Source organism: Manduca sexta, chromosome 26, assembly GCF_014839805.1.
Source record: "Manduca sexta isolate Smith_Timp_Sample1 chromosome 26, JHU_Msex_v1.0, whole genome shotgun sequence".
Classification (NCBI taxonomy): domain Eukaryota; kingdom Metazoa; phylum Arthropoda; class Insecta; order Lepidoptera; family Sphingidae; genus Manduca; species Manduca sexta.
The window spans coordinates 12,533,555-12,554,841 of record NC_051140.1 but is presented as its reverse complement, the minus strand read 5'-3'; the positions used below and the strand labels follow the sequence as shown (position 1 = coordinate 12,554,841).

At 32.1% G+C, this 21,287-nt stretch overlaps 3 protein-coding genes across 3 annotated transcripts; 2 read left to right on the top strand and 1 right to left on the bottom strand.

Annotated features, from left to right (window-relative positions):
- Positions 1-2,972: 2,972 nt before the first annotated feature.
- Positions 2,973-11,017, top strand: LOC115444674 (origin recognition complex subunit 3). The gene is made up of 12 exons (XM_030170542.2): positions 2,973-3,296; positions 3,378-3,524; positions 4,015-4,190; positions 4,886-4,994; positions 5,313-5,533; positions 6,108-6,255; positions 6,615-6,740; positions 6,962-7,276; positions 7,583-7,963; positions 8,190-8,423; positions 9,793-9,974; positions 10,859-11,017. The coding sequence occupies exons 1-12, from the start codon at positions 3,270-3,272 to the stop codon at positions 10,953-10,955; spliced, it is 2,163 nt and encodes a 720-aa protein (XP_030026402.1). The 5' UTR covers positions 2,973-3,269; the 3' UTR covers positions 10,956-11,017.
- A 5,083-nt stretch (positions 11,018-16,100) lies between these two features.
- LOC115444661 (larval cuticle protein 16/17-like) lies at positions 16,101-17,508 on the top strand. Its single transcript, XM_030170522.2, has 3 exons — positions 16,101-16,231; positions 16,624-16,736; positions 17,064-17,508. Exons 1-3 carry the CDS (start codon positions 16,223-16,225, stop codon positions 17,266-17,268), a joined length of 327 nt encoding a protein of 108 aa, XP_030026382.1. The 5' UTR covers positions 16,101-16,222; the 3' UTR covers positions 17,269-17,508.
- Positions 17,509-19,429: 1,921 nt separating this feature from the next.
- Positions 19,430-21,287, bottom strand: LOC115444660 (larval cuticle protein 16/17-like). Its single transcript, XM_030170521.2, has 3 exons — positions 21,195-21,287; positions 20,928-21,040; positions 19,430-19,970 (listed from the first exon to the last, which is right to left on the bottom strand). Exons 1-3 carry the CDS (start codon positions 21,270-21,272, stop codon positions 19,757-19,759), a joined length of 405 nt encoding a protein of 134 aa, XP_030026381.2. The 5' UTR covers positions 21,273-21,287; the 3' UTR covers positions 19,430-19,756.

Below are 21,287 nucleotides of genomic sequence, written 5' to 3'. Positions count from 1 at the left end.
AGCAGTAATGACTAATCTCAGGAACTACCGGTTCGAACTGAAAAAATCTTTTTGTGTTGGATAGCTCTTTATTCGTGTAGCGCTATAGGCTATATATCATCACGCTATGACCAATAGGAGCGGGCAGTAATGGCTAATCTCAGGAACTACCGGTTCAAATTGAAAAAATATTTTTGTGTTTGATAGCACTCTGTTTTTGAAATGCTATAGGGTATATATCATCAAGCTATGACCAATGGGAGCGAAGCAGTAATGAAACATGTTGCAAAAACGGAGAAAATTTATTAGTTTTGAGGGCTTCCGTTGCGTGCGCTGCGTAAACAGTTAAAGTTATGCAACAGTGATGTATGACGGGATTGTTCCTCTTAAAAAGTTCTACAAAAATATATTATAAAACAAAGTCCCCCGCTGCATCCGACTGCCTGAACGTGTTAAATTCAAAAACTACCCAACATATTAAGATGAAATTTGTTATGGAGACAGTTCGAGACCCTGGGAAGAACATAGGCTTCCGGGAAAATATATAGCGTGCCTTTTATAACGGAATACTTTAGCCCGAAAAACTTTCTAACGCGGGCGGAGCCGCGGGCAAAAGCTAGTATTTTATAAATTTGAAGTAAATCTATACTTATAATACAAAAGAAAGTTGTGTCAGTTACACTATTTATAACTCAAGAACGGCTGAAGCGATTTGGCTGAAATTTTAGTGTTGGATAGCCTACTTATCGAGGAAGGCTATAAGCTACGTACCATCACGCTATGATTAAAAGGAACATAGCATTAATGAAAAATGTTGAAAAAACGTGGAAACTTTATAACTTTTGAGATATTATATTGCGTGTGCTGCGTAAACAATTAAAGTTATGCAAGAGAAATGACGAAACTGTTCCTCTTAAAAAATTAAAAAAATATGTTATAAAACAAAGACCACAGTCATATATGGAGATTGTTGACCCTGAGAAGGTTATAGGCTACTTTCTATGCCGGGAAAACATATAGCGGGACTTTTATCTCGGAAAACTCCTTCACGCGGGCGAAGCCGTGAAGAAAAGTTAGTACTTAGCTTCTAAAATATGGATAGCGCACCGTTTTACTAGGGGAACCACCTTAAGGCAGGACTCGTTTAAAAGTGTAATGTTAAATTGAATTAAAAGTAATGTATTTAAATTAAGTAATGAAAATAATTAAAATCACCCGACTACGGCGTAGGGAGGAAGGGATGACTTTAATACATAGGTAAAATTTACAGTTCTATTTAGGTATATAAACCAAAATTTTAGGACCTAAAAGTTTTAGGCATTTTGAAGATTGAACACAAACATTAATAATTATAAATGCTTATTTATTATTGTTACCAAAAAACAATTATTAAATCAAGAAATTTCTTGTGAATTAAGCACGTTTATAAAAAAATTACATTAATAAAAAAATAAATAAAACGTACCTACCTATATTACATATTAATATAATTTATTTAGGTTAAAACTAAGTATATTATATTATTATGATAACTTTAAAAATATTTTATACCAAATTCAACCAATACTTATCTCTTATTGCTCTTAAGCTGTCCTAGTGGCATCGATATCATGGAAATCGTGTTTACCTACGATATTGCAAAATGTATGCCCATCTTAGATTATTAAATACTGCAAATTGATAAGATCACCTGTCTATACCATTCCTGTGTCTACGGATCAGGCGGTACTCTATAATGTTGTTTGTTATAATACAGACTAATTTCGAAGGATCGATTTAAGACTTTTTTTTCACCTCATTTTTTTTTAAATATTTTATTTATTTGGTCATGGGTTACAAAATATACCAAGTATCTATAAATAAGTTATTATCGATATATTTGATAACATTAAACATATTGACGTATATTCTATAGACAAGAACGTCCATATAAACTATTTGTTCAAAATCTGAACTAAAATGGCAGCCGAAACGTCACTGTTATACCCTAATTTATTAACTTGAACAACAAATAATTTTACTTATTTGATTAATATTTTTTATTCAAATCCAAGTTTACACTTAGACTCGAGTTCTTAATTATCAGCGCCACTCCATCCACAACCAAAAGCTGTCACTATTAACCATATTAAAGTCAGTTGCATTGCAATCAATGATTGCAATTCAATTCAGTTGAACACAGTGAATGTTGGGAACGCCAAATCTAGTTCGTAGTACATATATATCGATGCATTAATAATACTATAATATTATTTAAATTAGGAAGGTACGTTGAATCTTCGCGTCCATTAAGTCGGGCTGGGACGAAACATGCCGCACGATGCTGCAAGTGCAGTAATTGCTACGCCGATTACCTCCGTTGCGACACATTTCTAATAATGTACCACTAAAGAAAATATATAGAAGACGGATTTTTGTATTGAGTTTCGTGTAAAATTATTTTTTTTCCGTTAAAATTGATGTATACATCAACTTATTGGCGCTTTCAATATAAACTGCGTGGAATGGAATGAATTCCGGAATCCATAATGTTTGCCAATGATATTCTTTCAAATCAATCTATAAAATTAAAAGCTATCATTAATTTGGTAATATACTAGTAATAGGATGTTAAATTTGTGAAAGTGTGTGAAAGTGAAGTTTCACTCATAGATTTTTTTACATCCGTAGCATTTCTGACCAGACCAGAATTCAGAAAAGGAATTTCCGGATGTTAAAGCTCTAATACAAGGATGCTACCGCTTGTCACTTGTCAGAGCTGAGATTAGAGAAAAAATAAACTTATGACTTGGCTTTGGCCTTATTTATATAATAATAATAATTAAACAAGGAAATAATATGAAAACTTGGCTTTGGCCTTATTTAAATAACATTAACAAGGAAATGATATGAAGACTTGGCTTAGGCCTTATCGTACTGCATCTCATTGAAAGCACTATTAATGACGAGGCTGTATGGGCTAGAATACTTTGCCTTTCCAAAAAAAAAAAAAAAATTAGATTAGAGAATGTGATTGACAATAAACAATTTGAATTGTTTCAAATTTTATTTTGTGCGTGGTTTTTATGAACTGTTTGCTGAAATAACAATGAATATTATGTGTATCATATAAAGTAAATTATGAAATAATAAACATAACATTTTTTATGGGTTCAGCATCATAAACACCAGTGTACGTAACGGACATATAGGTCCATACCTTGGACTCATACGAAGTTGGGTTATAATCGGCAGGTTCATATAAATTGTTGATAGTTTTTTTTTCACGAGTTACAACGGTCACATCCGTAATGGAGTCTACGGTATCTGTTTCAAAGGTTTGTTTAAAATATTCGAGGTAATTACTTTTATTGAAACAATCAACATCAATCTTATTTTGTCCATTTTTTTTTCTGCAGGGTGTGTTTCTATTTCCTAATGGTTTTAAAAAAGTTAAAAGTAGCAAAAAGAAGCCAGAATCTGTATTTTTCGAGAAACTATTTGAAGAGGAGTCCTGGTATGTTGTATACAAAAGGAATTGGGATTTAATTGAAAATGTGCTGCAAGTAAGTAAATTATAGCTTATAATTTAGAAATAAACTTTTTAAAATTAAACTATTTCTTGGATTTTATCATGGTTTTTATATTATGATTATCTCCCAATATTTTGAAGACGTAAGTATTATTTAGTAAAAAATTATGAATTTGATGAAAATATTGCCTTTAACAATTACTCAGTAAAGAAACAAAGACACCTTATTTGTTAAAATAGGTGCATTAGGAGTGATGCTTAATTAGAACATAAAATTTACATATATAGAATGTTAAATTTGTAACTCTTCCTCGCTTCGCTATGGTCAGGTAAAGAATTACCATGACCAGATTTTTTTTTTAAGTTGTCTGATATATGACTTATATTTGCTGTTTTTAATATTTAAATTTATTTTATAACACTGAGTGAAGACTATATAATACTTGTTGTAATAACAGAGGGATATGCGTCATCTTAAAGTTGATCTCAATTTCTGCTAACTTAATTTTCATGTTTTATTCCAGGACCTCCATCACAGAACTTACAGTGTGTTGTTAAATGATATAGTGAATTATATAAAGGAATTCTCTGGGAGAAATGAATTTTCTTTGGATGGTATTATTCCGAGTGCTACCCTTTTAACTGGTGTCAACCAGCCAGACCATGCATCACAATTCACAGCTTTACTTAATATTATCAGGTAAATAATCATTTAATTTGTGTTTGAAAGTAGGTGTTGATTTAATATTCTCAAATAATATTAAATAATAATATAAAGAAGCGGCGATGGCCTAGTTGGCTGTGGAACAGACTGCCGAGACTAATGTCCGCAGGTTCTAAACCCAAAGGCGCCACTGACTTTTCTAAAATAATTATGTATATATTCTTTTCGAATTATCGTGTTCTTTAACGGTGAAGGAAAATATGGTGAGGAAGCCTGCATATCTGAGAAATTCTCTATAGCAATTTTCAAAGGTGTGTGAATTCTACCAACCCGCACTAGGCCAGCGTGGTCAACTAAGGCCTTATCCCTCTCAGTAGTAGAGGACAGTATATAATACAGGGCTGATATTATTCATAATATTATTTCAATATTATTTCATAATATTAATAATTAATAATCATTAATATTATTTCATAATATTATTTAATTATTGAGAAATTCATTCCTATAATAAAAAAATACAGCATGGCTGGTGAACTGTGTATGTAATTACACATAATGATGTACTTCTTGTGGGTTCTGAAGCCATATGCACTAGGTTTCAGTCTGTTAGTTGTTGCAAATGATAGGTGTGGTATATAATCATATTTCTAAGATACAGAAACAAAATTGAAGTATGATATATTAAAGTAAAAATTACATTAATTATATTTGTAAATTTACATTTTCAGGGAAGAAATCACACCTCATGTTGCTATCATAAATGCCCAAGACGCGCCTTCTGTTAAACATTTAGTAGAAAATGCTGTTCGGCAGCTGATTTGTGAGCAATCCCAAATTGTTAGTGTTACAAAAACAGTAAAATATTTTGTTAAATTGTTATCATAATATTATTGCTTACAAAAGTTGTATATTTAATTGTGACATAAAATTATTGAATCAGTTCTTTGAAAAAAAAAAATATGTATTATTTTCATTATTGTTCTTTATAGTCCACAGTCACAAAATTCTTTTTTATATTTATTAAAACTAAAGTTACTAGTTAAAAAGTATTCTTAGGAAATTTTATAATGTCTTATATAAAATTTTAAAAAGCAATACTGTGGTAATGGTAGTAAATAGTATTATTATGTAATAATCAAATTTAAAATGTTTCAGGACTCATCAGATTGTGACGATTTCAATGTAAAAAGTAAAACCAAATTAAAAAGGGGTCAGTATACTATGAGGGCTTTAAAAAATTGGTATTGCTCAAAATATGTTAATGTGTCACCAAAGAAGAATAAACACAGAGTACCACCAAACACTTTAGTAATAGTTATGCCTGATTTTGAGAGCTTTAATTGCAATGTATTACAAGATTTTATAATGATTGTAAGGTATTGTAATTTTCTTTCTTATTTAATGCCGTATCAATATTTAAAACTATCATATAGAAACCAATTTGTTTGTGGAATATTATATTATGTTAAAAAAGAGTAACTTTACTAAGCCACTAGGCGAGATTTTGCATTATGGGTACAGTGGACACTGCTCATAATCCAGTCAATAGGTTATTTTATTGATTTCGGAAACCATCATTCTTTTCGTTCATTCTCGCATTTGGTTCAAGTTTGAAATTGGGATTGTTTAATGAAAATGGCTGTAAATATATTAACAGCGATGACACCAGATGTTTACAAACGTGTGATGTCATCGCAAATTCGCCAGTCGAAACCATTTACGATTATGTGCTTCCAACGAAATTATTTGGTTTTGGGTTTTTGTAATATAATAGATATTCAATATTTTTATATATCTTGTTTCAAATTGCTTTTAAACTTGATAATCTACGCAAACGGTGATAAAAAAGTGATTATTTCGTTTGCTATGAGAGTGACTCTCATATGAAAAATTAGATGAGCGTTAGGCTTTTTATGTAGATTTATTTCAATATCTTTTTTCTGTTTCCAGTTCCTATACATCATGTTTACCCATAGTTATTGTATTTGGCGTGGCAACATCAGTGTCTGCATTACACAAATCCTTTCCTTACCACATCTCATCAAAACTATTAATTAAAGTATTTCATTCACATTCTTCGCCAGTTTATATGAATCAGGTAACGTTAATTTTAATAATATTTTTAGTTTTTATACTACTTGATATATAAGCATTACAACCATAACTATTTAATAAGTTTATAGTGTAATAGTATATGTTATAGACTATTGGATGATTATGTTTTACTATATTTATATTTGTTTTTTTTTTATATTGAATGCTATTACTTATTGTGTGCTATGTTCTTCCTAATATTTTGTATACTATGAAGCTAGCTACCTCTTGCCCCCATTTCCTGCTGTCACACTTTAGTCTGAAACAATAACAGTCACGCACTCGTTACTACATTCCTCCAGGTCAAAAGATTGGAATAGCAGCTATAAGTAAATAGATTATTATTTTTTTAAACTTTTTCAGGTGCTGGATGAAATATTTTTGACTCACACAAGCCCCTTTCACTTATCTGGAAAAGCGTTCGAACTATTAACAGATGTGTTTCTTTTTTATGATTTTTCTGTTACTGGTCTCATACAGAGTATAAAGGTAAACACAATTTCTTGGCATATAAAAATAAACTGACTGACATATTTTAAAGTATTGAAGGTAAACTGTGGAATTGAGACAATTTATTTCAGTTGTACTGTAGATTTTAAATTCCCTTTCAGACAGACCAATTGTATTTTTTGTAGTTTACCAATTTGTGTATAATTAAAATCTTAAAAATGTTATATCTTTCAAATTAAATGGCTTTCATTAATTTCCAGTATTGTATGATGGATCATTATTATGGAGATAATATGAAGTCACTATGCTGCCAGCCAGACATGTTAGAGGAAACGATTTTAAATCTCAGCAAGGAAGATCTCGAGAGCATACGACAGTTAATGTCTTTTAGGCCGTTTTTGGAGCAGCAAGATTGTAGAGCAAAAATAAGTTTGTTTGAAGATGATAATTACTTCAGAGATGTGTTGTACAAACAAATGAATAGGCTTTATGATTACTTATACAGTTTCTACTTGTGTGTTAGATTGTTACACGCATTTGTGCAAGATATTCCTAAAAATTTACTCGGAAAGACGGTATGGAAAAATCATGCTAGTTATACTTTATACACTAGAATATGTTTTATAAAATAAATGCTATATAGATTAACTAAAGTAAAATCCATATTTTCACACCCATTTTCATATTCCATCAAGCAGTTGGGCTATGTTTAGAGGTGAATAAAGGAAGCAGTAGACTTTATGTGATGGATGCACAAGCTGCTTTCTTAGAACCTTAAGGTGGTCAAGTGTACACTTTTCTGATTGTATTATATCTTGATTTCGTATTTATGATGATGAAGATTAGAAACATTGCGTTATTGTTAATTATCCATTTTCAAGGTACGTGAAATCTACACAAAGTGTGCTGTTCAAGATATAGTGGAGACAACAGCGTTTAAAGAATGCATGCAGTTACTGAATTTTCAATCGCAAATGAAACTTGTGGAAACTATAAAAAATGGCTTAAAAGTTGTGAATACTTCACTGCAAAATGTTTCACCAGTAAAACCATTGCAAGTTACGCCAAAGAAAAACAACATGGAAGATGTGATTGTAAACAACCATTTAGGAGAAGGTTTCGTGAAAAATGTTAGAGTACATTTGCTTATGTTTCTGAGGCAAATTGAGAAAGCCAATACTGAAGCAACTATTATTACAAACTCTATGGAAACCGATGATGATGTAGAAAATGTTCCTGGCAATAGATATAAACTTAAAGAGGTGAGATACAAGGATTTGATACTTTAATCACAATCAATTGGTTATTTAACCATTGTTTTTAAGCAGTAACAGAGCTTTAATTTCTTTGATATCATATTTTTTTGTCAATGGCTATTGTTGCCATATAATTGTTAATTTAAGAAATCAATTTTGTTTGTTATGACGACTTGAATTCTGAATATTCGCCTCTATCTATCTCTAATTATTTTTAATTTTTGTATTTTAGAAACTGCTAAAAGCAACGCGTGTTGACAGAGTACAGTCTGAATTTGAAATGGTTCGATTAAGGTTCGTAAGTTACTTAGAAGAGGTTTTCGCGAAAGGATTGCAACCGCCGCACACGCAGACTTTCTACGAGATATTGTTCTTTAATGACGTGTCGAATGTCAAGAAACAGATCGTCGGGTCCCCCCGCGGAGCGTTGCACACAGCGTTGAGCAACCCTGCACATTATTTACAGGTACCGAAAATAATAATAATGTTTGTTATTATATATTATAATAAGTCTGCAAAAGAGCTAGGTAAAGATCCTTTAGATTTGGTAATTCCAAAGCATTGAAACTTGTAGCTGTGCATAAATATTAACTTCACCTGTAAATTGTTAATTATATAAATAACTTTACATTATGTAGGTACATACTTATCAGTCATAATGTCAGTCCAGGAGTAATATTATTATGTAGATGAATGCTATTACACGCATAAACTCATCAAGTGTACATGTGTCAGTAAAGAATTGTTTCTCCAATTAGTTGAAGAATTATGTGAAGTCAATATGACGGTTTCGTAGTGGAAAGTCCATAATATCTGTAAAAATAATATTTATTCAGAATTTAGAAATTAAAGATTATTGGAATGAACCACTAATAACAGAATTTTTATCATCAAATACATATCAATCACGTTCAATTAGTGTAATGATTTAGAGAAGAAAATACATATTTGTTATTTGAAACAAATTGTGTCAACGTTTTAATAAAACTATTGTCGTTCGTGCGAAAAAGTTCCTCTCCTGATTTTAAGTTACCTCCTCCTACATATTACATCCTACGAGTACATTTCCTTTAATGTAATCATTAGAATGTTTTAGCCTTGAAAAAACAAAAGACAGGCAAACTCAAGTTCCCAAATTCACAATATTAATAAGTATTAACAATAATAATTATAATATTGCTTGACATTTGACATGGTTTCATTCAATCTTAATGTTAACTTATTTTATTGTCTTTTAAAAATGTATTAAATTATTTTAAAACTATTGCCTGCACCAATTATGACGATGATGAAATCTTTAAGCATATTTCGCGTTCGCAAGTGTGTGAGATTTGGCATGAGTAAAGTTCATGTAGAGAAGGAATGAAGAAGAATATACTTGATGTATTATATGTGTTACAAACATTGACGTATATTGTCACTAGAATATTCAATTCGATGTCGAATTTTGGCCATTGAACGACCCCTAGTAATAGACAATTATCTTTAATTTGGAAATAAGTGATTTTTCCAAGCCTATAATAATATCGCCAGTTGAAAGGTTAATTGACTTAAGACATTTTATGCGACACTAAGTTTCATATATATTTAGAATCAGAAAATGTTTCTATATTTTTTTTAAGCTTGTTAAAATTAGCTTTCAACCATCGATATAGTTATGTTATTAAATTGGTCCTTACCGAACAAATATGCATCCCTCTCAGTAGTAGAGGAGGCCCGTGCCCAACAGTGGGACAGAATATAATACAGGGCTGATGATGATGATGAATAAATATTTACAATGATAAGTCATGATAGATTAGTATTTGTCGAGTAAGGTGATTGTTTCGTGACAGTGTACGTGCTGTCAGCTGGCGTCGTCGGAGAGCGTGGTGGGTTCGTTGCCGGACTTGTGCCTCGCGTACAAACTGCACCGCGAGTGTGGCAAGCACATCAACCTGTACGACTGGCTGCAAGCCTTCGCCGCCGTGCTCCGACCCGACGACGATGAAGACAGGCACCAACACCCCGTGGTCCAGTAAGACATTTCGACAAATAACTATATATTGTTTGTTGGTGAAGTGTCAATACCTATTAACACAAGTTATACCTAAACACTTACCCCCTTATTCATGAACGTTATTTATCTAAGGACGGAGCATTGCTGTGATAATAAGTCTGTTTCTCAGTGCTATGGCCGTTGTGATTGGATAATATTGAGATACAACTTGAATCTAATTGGCTGTCAGATAAACAAAGGCGAGAAACAGACTTGTTATCGCAGCAATGCTCCGTCCTTAGATAAAAAACGTCTATAAATAAGAGGGCCGTAAAATGTGAGTTAGGTAAGTAGGCATTGAAACTTCATTGTCAATATGCGCACATTTATTTTTATGTTTTATCGTTAAAAGCCCTGTAAATGCGATAAAAACTAGGATTTTTTAAACATTTATGGATTGTTATTTATTACAACTTGATTTTTCTATGTATTAAATAAATCTTGGCGTGATTTGCTAGAGAATCACATACGGATTAATTGAGTGTTAAATATTAACAACTTCTAATATACACATAACAATTTCTGCGTTGGTAAATATTGGTATAACTGTGTCCAATTAAGTACAATCATATCACAGCTACTAGGACAAAGTGATGTTGTGTTGTGATAGAAGAAAGTAATAAATAATTGTTTTAACTGTTTGCCGACTATTTTTCAAATGTCTGATTTACCTTTTAATGCTTCTGTGATGTGTTTTGCATTTTATTTGTATTTTCCATATTTCACCTAGCAGCACCTATATTTAGCTTTAAAATGAAAGTTGCTGTTAGACGACGCGCAAGCGCATTATCTAGGACTTTAAGGTGGTCTAGCGTACACTTTTCTGGCTGTTCATTACAAAAAGGTGTAATTTGTGGTTACAGGTCGCGTTTTACGCGGGCAGTGGCAGAGCTACAGTTTCTCGGCTTTATAAAATCATCCAAACGGAAGACAGATCACGTGATGCGTTTAACGTGGTGATTGTTGTATGCCTTTAATTTATTAATTTATTGCATTTTATTAAACATTTTGTTACATTGGAATTTATAATGTTTTATTTTGTGACCGAATAACCAGGCCAAGGATTTTTTTATTTTAAGTAGTATTTGAAACCCAGTAGTTGCGTTTCTGTCTACCCCTTTCTGGATAAAAAGCCCTGAGTGTGTATGTGGATAACTTTAAATTTAAAGACTATTACTAAACTTCAAGTTATTTGTGACTGTTACATTTACTTTGATGTATAACGTGTATCTTTTAGTAAATATTATAATCTGTTACCTAACATTTTACTTAGTAAATTCGTATTTTTCTTGACTTGAGGTAATTGAGACAACAAAGCAAATTTCCATTTTCGGTCTTAATCAATTCGAATACATTTTTGCCTCTTTACAATTCGTATCGAAATTTGGAAGGTAATTTCTTTGCAAATGCAGCCAGTTTTTAAAATTGTTATAGAAAAATAAAACAATATTTTTTTAATCTAGATCCAATTTAAAGATATGAAAAAATTATGTAGTTTTGTAGAATATTTTTTATCTTTAAATTACGCAACCACTGATTCTGTCAGGATCATGCGAAAGGCCAACTAAGTATTACTTTTATTTAGTAAAAAGTAAGAAGTAAAAACATCAGGAATCTAGACCCAATAGTTAAGTTCTAATTACTAAATTTAGTGTACAATCGACTTGCAATTTACAATAATCCAAATAAACTACGCAATTTCGGGCAACATACATGGGGGTTAAATCGATGCACATTGAGTTCTTCTATCGACCTTATTCAGCTGGATAGTCTATCGTGTTACAACTCTCTAATCAGAAACACATAAATATAAATTCGAAATATATTTAAAATTGCAAAATAATGTCGTTTAAGCCAATTAGCCTTTCATCCGATATATTATACGCAATTAGCATAAGTTTCATCTAAAGGCTGTATGTATATCTTATTCGGAAGGTAGGTTATGCCACTGCTATGTTAGCAGTTATTGTAATAGCGATTATGATCGCAAAAAAATCTGCATTGCGCTTAAAAGTCCTGCGGCTGTGATTACTTAAATTATAATTAAAATAATCATGATAATTTTATTTTTTGTGGTATTTCTAGCAAAAAAATTAAAGTTATTTTGTGGGGATAATATTTTTTGTGGCATGTGGTATTTCTAGCAAAAAAAATTAGAAGTTATTTTGTAATGATTTTCCAAATGCAATACAAAATATATTATCACACTTACTATGTGAATGTTTAGCAATATTAGCGCTGTTGTACACATGTTATGTACGCTAAATGGCACGAAGACTGATTGCATTAACATAAGCATTAGTAAGAACATAATGAGATTCATATATTTTTTCAATAATGCAGTGTCTGCGATATTTGAAGAGTTGAGCACGCAAGGTTAAACGATGTTACTTATGTCACGTGGCTCCGGCGACTGGCGATTACTACACCTCAATAAATTCCAGACATTTGGTATTCAATGAGGAAGTTTTTATTCTGTTCATACGTGTATTACATCTAGCTTACAAATTAAGCATTACCAACTATATATTTTATTATTATTTTATATAAAAAGATTGTCGTAGTCGTTGATGTCTTTTGTAAGATGAAATCAAATAAAGATAGAGCGTATGAATGTACGTAATATTGAAATTGATAGCGACAGCGGTATTAATTGCAGGTGATTTGAAACATAACTTTAACAGCTTAACTTAAGAGCGTCGGGTTTGATGTGATTTTAAAACGACTACAGTATACTATACTGTAGTAGCTAATAAAAATTCCATTTTACATATAACCACCTACGGCAAATGTAAAAACAAACGCGATGGCCTTGAATCATAATTTCACGATATAAAATAGTGCCGACCTCTGGAAAGGTTAAGAGCACATCACTTTTTTTGTGTTTTACACAACGACGTGGGACAAGTTTTGGCCTATCTACACATGTTTTATTGTATATACATATAGTCGAATAATATGGCTTCAGATCTAAGGTGTCTATTTTTTATTAGCTGACCTTTTAAATCTCTATTAATATAGAAGACATCTCCCGGGTACGAAGCAGTTTTGTTGCCAAGTTATTATTTCTACTTTTAACAAAGATACCAGTTTAGTCACGTCTAGGTATTGGAATTTCCAGAATTTTTTAGCGTTTTATCTTATTGCGTTATAGTACAATGTTGTAAATTGATATTTATTTTTAAATTGATAACCATAAAATATTTTAATGGCTCTATTTGAAAAACTGTAGAATCAAAACATTTGTAGAAAACAAAAGTGTAGAGTTGGATGCGGTTCACATTGAACTTTACTAGTCACAAAAAAGGATTTATTTTTATCGTCATTGAATGACCGACGTCAATGCGGTACTAAAATTATTTAATAATTTGATTTGCACTATATGTGTTATGAATTTAGATTCCGATATAATTTTCATTCTCTAAACTTGGGATACATAATATTTCTACTATCTAGATAATTTCAGATAAGTATCGAATGACAACAGATTGCTTTCTCATGCCATTCAACACAATTATGCCGGCCTACTAAAATGCTTCTTAACGTTACGGCGGAAGGACCCAGGATTATAGGAAGTAGGGAACACGCGCTCAGGCAAACTATTGAAAAGACTGATTGTGCGGCAAACAGAGAGTTAGCGAACCTATGAGTTCGGGTTGTCATGTATTTAATCATAAAGTTGTGGCTTCGCATGCCAGAATGCATAATTTTTAAAGGAAAGGAGAGGAGGGGATCAAATGGAACATTTCCATAATGCAGATCATGTAAATAAATGTTCTTTTCAATGCATTTAAAATCATTGCAGTGGGAAATTTACTTGTGCTGTTGGTATATTACTTAAAGAAAAATAAAAATATATACGAAATAGAATCCCAACCATCGACAAAGTTTTCCTTGAATATTTAAGAATACTATTTTAAGTGAAAAATATAACTTTAAATGTGATTCATCTTTCTTATTATTATTAATATTATAAAGATGAAAGTTTTTGAAGATGTTAGGATATTAGGGAATATCATAGAAAGCCCTGATTTGGATAAAATTTTATACACGGATGGATGTAGGATCGTTTCATCCCGTAAAAGAGCATGTATTGAATTTGAGGTATATCGGGAAGCTCACGCGCAGACTTGCGAACAAAAACTAGTTATTTATAAAGATTGCCTTATGTCATCGGATACGTATAGTAGCTACCGCTACCAGGTTTTCCTCTTCAACATTTGTTGCAAAAGCGTGGTTCGCTGTATGTATGCTGTAACTGTAGGGTTGGCTTTTGGACTGTTACGCAAGGTTTTAACAAGACCATTGTATTCGTTCACGTATTGATCTGTCAAAACCTTACTAGTCGCTTATTCATAGATTTTTCGTCATTAAAACGTTTCTTTTAATATTAGTGCGAATTATTTATTAAAATAAAATGTAAGTAATGAATAACTAAACTAATATATACCTATATTTTGCGTCAATCCTGATCGTTTAACTTTAATGGGAGAGATTTTTGGTTCTCTTTGTTAACGGAAGTGTATATACTGTATATGGGAACTAAGTACGTATCTACTGTCATACTAGTACGTTTATACCAGCTAAACTTCGAACTTAATTAGTACCAGAACTATATTTTGGAAACTGGATTTTACGTCTAGCGTGTTTTGTAATTTGTATTTAGAAGTCGTTAGTCGGGTTTTAACCCGTTACATACATATAGAACATTAACGCCGTATCCCTTTTTAGGGGTAGGCAGACAGCATAGGATAGGCCAGGTATCGCATCCACATTGCGATAACCACGTTATGTCATGTAATAATAATAATAATAATATCAGCCCTGTATTATATACTTGCCCACTGCTGAGCACGGGCCTCCTCTACTACTGAGAGGGATTAGGCCTTAGTCCACCACGCTGGCCTAGTGCAGATTGGTAGACTTCACACACCTTCGAAATTCCTATAGAGAACTTCTCAGATGTGCAGGTTTCCTCACGATGTTTTTCTTCACCGTTAAAGCGAACGATAAATTCACAAAGAATACACACATGATTTTTTAGAAAAGTCAGAGGTGTGTGCCCTTGGGATTTGAACCTGCGGACATTCGTCTTGGCAGTCCGTTCCACACCCAACTAGCCTATCGCCGCTATGTTATGTCATGTAATGGGTGTCAATTATCATTTGCCAGAACATATTGGGCGGAAGAACCCAATGTCACTTTAGGCGACCAGGAGATCGAAGCCGGGACCGCAGCGCGGCGCGGGAGTCAAGCTGCAAACGCAATACAACACGACGCCGAAGCATTTATTAATTCATTACGCAAATATGAAAGCAAAACTAATTTATTTACTGTTCTTAAGTTCAATGTTATTTTATATTTAACGTTAAGCTCGTTTCGCATCTACTAGCACAAAGTTACATGAAATTTAGAAACAAGTTTTCAAATAATTATTTTTTCTTATTGATAAATATATTTTTTAAATATCTGATAATACCTTACATTACTCACTTATGTGATTGTAGTTATTAACATTAAATTATATTTATAATAAAGCTCCATATTATATTTTTGTAATTAGATTTTTGAATTCAACGGCCTTTGCGCGATACGTGTTCAATATTTCAGTAAACCGACTAACCAAAGAATAGACATAAGAAATGTTCCTTAACTTTCATTATTTTATTCGTCTCCAAGTAATTTTTCGCAAAAATAGCGGAAAATTTACTCTTACATTGTATTTGCCGATAATAGCGATAACGCACATTGTTTTTTATAAAAGGGACAACAAATAGTCCTTTATTGTAATATATTGAACATCCATTTAATACATAAATAAATAAATCAACAACATAATACAGCGAAAGATGTTAGAAGAACTATAATGTACAAACTGAAATCTAGATGTCTAAAATAAGAACAATGTGTTTAAAAGCCAATAAAACATCGGTTGTAATATTTGTCCTTGGAATGATAACACCGTGGGAGTGGCAGTACAGTACCTACCTACTCTGTAAACATATAGACAATTATGAATACTTGGCGTCTATGTGTCAACATATACAATGGGTATGTGTAAAGTTGTGATCATCGAATGTTTGAATCCGGTATATCGACATCGTATATTTGCAGTTGTGTGATATTACTTTGCGTTGGCAGAGAAATGTATATAAGATTTTGCTACGAAGGAAGATGCACCAGTCGCTCATTAGATACCGACCGAAACAAACCAAAATTCATCCAAAATGAAACTGGTACGTAATTCGCATAATAGCCGCTTTTTAATATTTTGTATCCTCAATAAATTCTGAAAGTTAAATTTTTTTAAAGCAATTGCGATCCGAGCAACTGATTGATTGTTGTAGTTCTGTGCATTACTTTTTAATATTATTATTATGTTACTAGGTTTATCTTGGGACTTTCCCTCGCGTTAAAAACGTTTTCCGGAATAAAAGAAGCGCTATTTATTCCTTCCTTGACAAAATTACCTACTCTATATTATTTTAATTCTAACTTATATAATCAAAATACAAACTTTACCATTAATTGTAATATTGAATTATAAAAAGTAGGAGAGGATAAAATTGTTTTTATATTTTTATTTCGTGATTATTTGCCAAATATACTACTAATTATTATTATTTAGATCATCCTCGTCGCTCTTGCCGTCGTGACCATCGCAGTCGCCGCTCCCCCAGAACCACCTAAGATCCTGAAGTCTGAATTTGACCAGGGAGCAGAGGGCGGCTATGTTTTCAAGTACGTCTTTAAGATTAACCAATTGGATTAAAAAATTACAATATCAAAAAAAATAATTAAAAACGTATAATATTTGGTAATATCTGAACGGCAATATTCCTCAAAATCCATGCAGCTCTATATAAATGAATTGCTAAAAATATATATATTTAAAATAATCACTTTTATGATTGTATAAGTGGGATTTTGGTAATCCATTTAAAAAGTACTTTCAGGGTTATTAGTAACCTGTAAAACAAAAATACTTTAACATTACTAATTATTTATGTGTTTATTATGTAGCCCACAATATAAAAAAATATATTTAACATATTAACTCAATTACAGCTTCGAGACTGAAAATGGTATTGCTCGCGCTGAAAATGGTGAAGTGAAGGATATTGTCGACGAAGAAAACAAGCCCCACAGAGTAGTCATTGTTCGTGGATCATACTCGTACATCGGTGACGATGGCAAACCCGTTTCCATCGAATACTTCGCTGACGAAAATGGATACCACGCTCAAGGAGACTCCATCCCCAAGGTGCAATAAACTAACTGATTGATATTTACAACGATTTTAACCGCCGAAACATACTTGCTTAACCGATGAAGATTAACAAATAGATCAGTCATCTCTACACAAGTGCGTTCTAGCATCTAGCGCACCGTACTGTCTAGTGTCTATTCTCTGATGCTCACTGCCATATTAAACTGTTTAAGTTTATACTTTTATACTGTTTGTTAAATTTTATAACGTGATGTAGATAGCAAATAAAGTTGATTTGTGATATTTTTTCTTTTATTTCAAATTACAATGTAGTGTATAGAAATCCGTAAATTGAAATATTTTTAATGACACATGCTTGTAAATTACCTGTGAAGAAAAACGCATTTATTAACTTCCTGAAGGGGTTATTCAATTGTCACATGCAAGGTTCACCTATAGCATATTTCGTAATTGTAATAGTTCATCAGATTTAATTATGTGGCGCCTGTTAATATTTAACCACAAAAAAACAAGTTACGTTCAAATAAGGGGAACTTTACTTAATCGCAAAATGGGAGTTGTGTGTGCTAAATTGATATTAGATAAGTTATTGTGATTTCATAAATTATTATAATAATTTATGTAATATAACACTGGCAGTTTACACGACATTTGTGCGCGAGACGAGAACGCGGTGAAGCAGCTACACGTGCTGAACTGCGCGTAACTAGCCTCCATTTATTTAATATTAATTCATGCTACAAGTCATACAAATTCAACTGAACACGTGAACGCAACAATAACTTCTATTGTTTTTGATTTATGTGTAACGTTGTTAGTGGAATATCTTATTATTTTTTTAAAGAATATGATTACCTACTCATTGGTTATTACAGCTTCGTCCGTGTTAAAAGCCGTTCCTGTTACAAAGTCTTTTTGACGAAAAACTCCTATAATACACAGGCGCCATCTACTCGCATTTTAATTATTAATAATTGTTTCTTACAGAAGTAAACTACCAGGATAAAAAGTAACCTACATGCTAAATTATGTATTTAGAATATGATTTATCCATTTACTAAATTTTATCCAAACCAATTTCTATCAATTAAGGAGGTAAGGTACATATTTCAAGACAGAGTCACTTGCTTGTAGCGAAATGTCACAAATAATGGGACATAACCATATTACATTAGGTATGAACAAGAGCGTCGCCAGCCGATGACTTAGGAAGGGGCAAGTTGATATGGAGAATGAAAAAAGTATGAATTCTAAGTAAAGTCGAGAGCACATGTTCCTCCCTCACTCCCACTCTCCTGCTTTAACAATAACATAAGGCAGAGCGTGATTAAGTGTACCTACGGAATATTGGGAATGGAATTGGTGAATTCATTCGAGTTTCGACGTACGGGAATGTTTGATCAAGCACGTCAAGTCAATGACTTAGAACTTAGGTTGCTTTGCAACTTTTTTAGAATTTCTTGGGGGGAGGGGGAAGCTGCCCCTTCCTGCCCACCCTTGGCGATGTCCTTGGGTATGAAGCTCTGCAAAGTATTGAGTCGCGTTCCTAATTAATTCTAAGAAATTCTTTGCTAAGATCCAAGTTGACTAATTAAATAATACAATGTCAATTAAACTAAAATAACTTGTAATGTCTATTTGACGAAAGGAATGGATAAAAAATATTACGCAGTAAGAAATTGCTATTGTTTATACTTTTCAGTTTGATAGATTTCCAATAAAGTTGTAATAATTTGAATGTTTTTTTTTATTATATGATCAATGTCGGTTAAATGTATTAAAAATTATATCAAGAACAATATTCTTTATTATTAAAAGAAAAAACCAAACTGCGTAAAGGTTTTTATCATAGGGAATTTTCTAATAGATTAGCAGTCAGAATAGACTGAACAAAACGTTATCAAAATTTATCACCTTGTAGACAGAGAGAAAATGCGAGACTTATTAATAGGTGTAGAATCTAGACATTCTCCGTATCTATTGGTCGCAGTATCGCTAATTATAATAATTTATCTCCCTCACTATTTCTGCCCGCAGTCACTTGACAGTTGGATCGTGGCGTAGACTATTTTGTCTGTGCTTAGTCATATAATATTACCTATACATTATTTATTCATAATTATTTATAGCGCTCGCAATTGTGATAGGTTGATAATAGGCATTATAACTATAATTAATTTACTGTAGAAGACATGGCCTCAAGCCTTTTTAAATCATTCCATTTTATTGTTCAAAATACAATATTTTATTATTAATATAATAATTCGCTTTCATTTTTATTATAGGTACACTAGTAAAATCCTATCCGTTAAAAACTAGTTATTGTTATTTGGTCTAAATAATATTCTACAACTATATATATACGTTTATTACAAATAATTTTATTTTCATTGTAGTTATAATAAATAATAAAAAATCATATAAAATAGGAACAGGCAAGTTAAGATGATGCTGTATCTTTAGTTATACTGATTAGTTCATTTTCCTATTTTACTGCTCAATGGTATGAGTTCATTTATCTTGAGAGCAGTTATTTCTTGCCGGAGACTTGGGAGATTGACTGTCCCTCCAACTGGAACCCATTCTCATCAGCAACGTAATTGAATTGCTGTAGCTTGCCCTCGGGGTCAACGTACGAGTAAGAACCGCGAACTACAACAACGTTAAGAGGTTGATTCTCTTCGTCAACGGTTTGTTTCAGTTCACCTTTTTCAGAGCGGGAAATACCATCCTCGGTTTCGTAACTGAAAAAAGCATTATAAAACACACACATTAATATTATTATTAACCGACTTAAAAAAAAGTAGGAGGTTCTCAATTCGGCTGTTTTTTTTTATGTTTGTTGATTTTTTTTTATTTGAAAGCTGGTGCTTCCCGCTTGGTTCCATATAAATGTCACTGTTGTTGGACCCTTGACTTCGTAGATAAACCAGAAAACTCTTAAAAGTATGTCGTCAACTATGATGCCCTTAATGTACACTGATTTTTACTAACAAAAATGTAAAAAATAAAAACTATTTAACAAAAAAAATTAGTTAGTCACCGAATCCAAAATTGGTAGTCAGTATATGTAATGTTATGTTTTTTTGTTTCTTAGTGGTTTTTGAAGGTATAATTTTTTGTTAAAATGTTTTTTATTGCCTTAGTAGACAAACGAGCAAGCGGTTCGCCTAATGGTAAGCTGCGTCCGCCGCCCATGGATTTTGCAATGCTAGACGCACAGCCAAGGCGTTCCCTACCGGGAGGTGAGCACTCTTGTGTCTCGGAATTTTTGTTTTTTGTGTTGTTTTTTGTTTCGGAAAAGTACACAGTGGGACTTTTATTTAAAAAAAGATGAATCGCGGGTAACACTTTTAAAACATTTTACACATTAAGTCCATCAATTATTAGTTAAAATTTCACATGAAGCCCGATTGATCTGCGGTAGAAGTAACATAGCAATTTATTGATTTATTCATTTTTAAATATTAATACGTTTCTATTTCATTCATGAAATAAAAAAAAATGTTTATATAAAAAAATATGTAATAAATATAATTTCTCAAAAATTAAAACTGTACATAAAATATAATTACCATATTTTTTGTAAGTAGTATAAACGTTTTCTTTTTTCATAAGCGTATCGCTATAAATAATTTTGGTTGGCAACTTAGGTAACTATTTTCGCATCAATAACAGAATTAATAACAGAAGATACATACGCGAAATGATAGCCTCCCTCCGGTTGGGAATCGAATTCTGATTTAAGGATCTTAGGCGGCTCTGGGAGAGCGGCCACGGCAACGGCCGCGAGCGCAACAGCGACGAAAATGATCTGTGTAAACACTTTTTATTTATAATTCTACACATTATGAAACTCACTTAAACCAACTTAAAATGTATGTGTATGTAGTGTATGTATTACATAATAAATTGAATCCTTGCTTTGTTTAAGCATGAATATTTGTTTAATAGAATAACAGGCGTACCATTTTCATAATGTATATTTTGATTTGTATTAGCTGGTAATACTGGTACTGCTGGTACTGAATAGGTAAATGATGCATCACTACATGGGACAA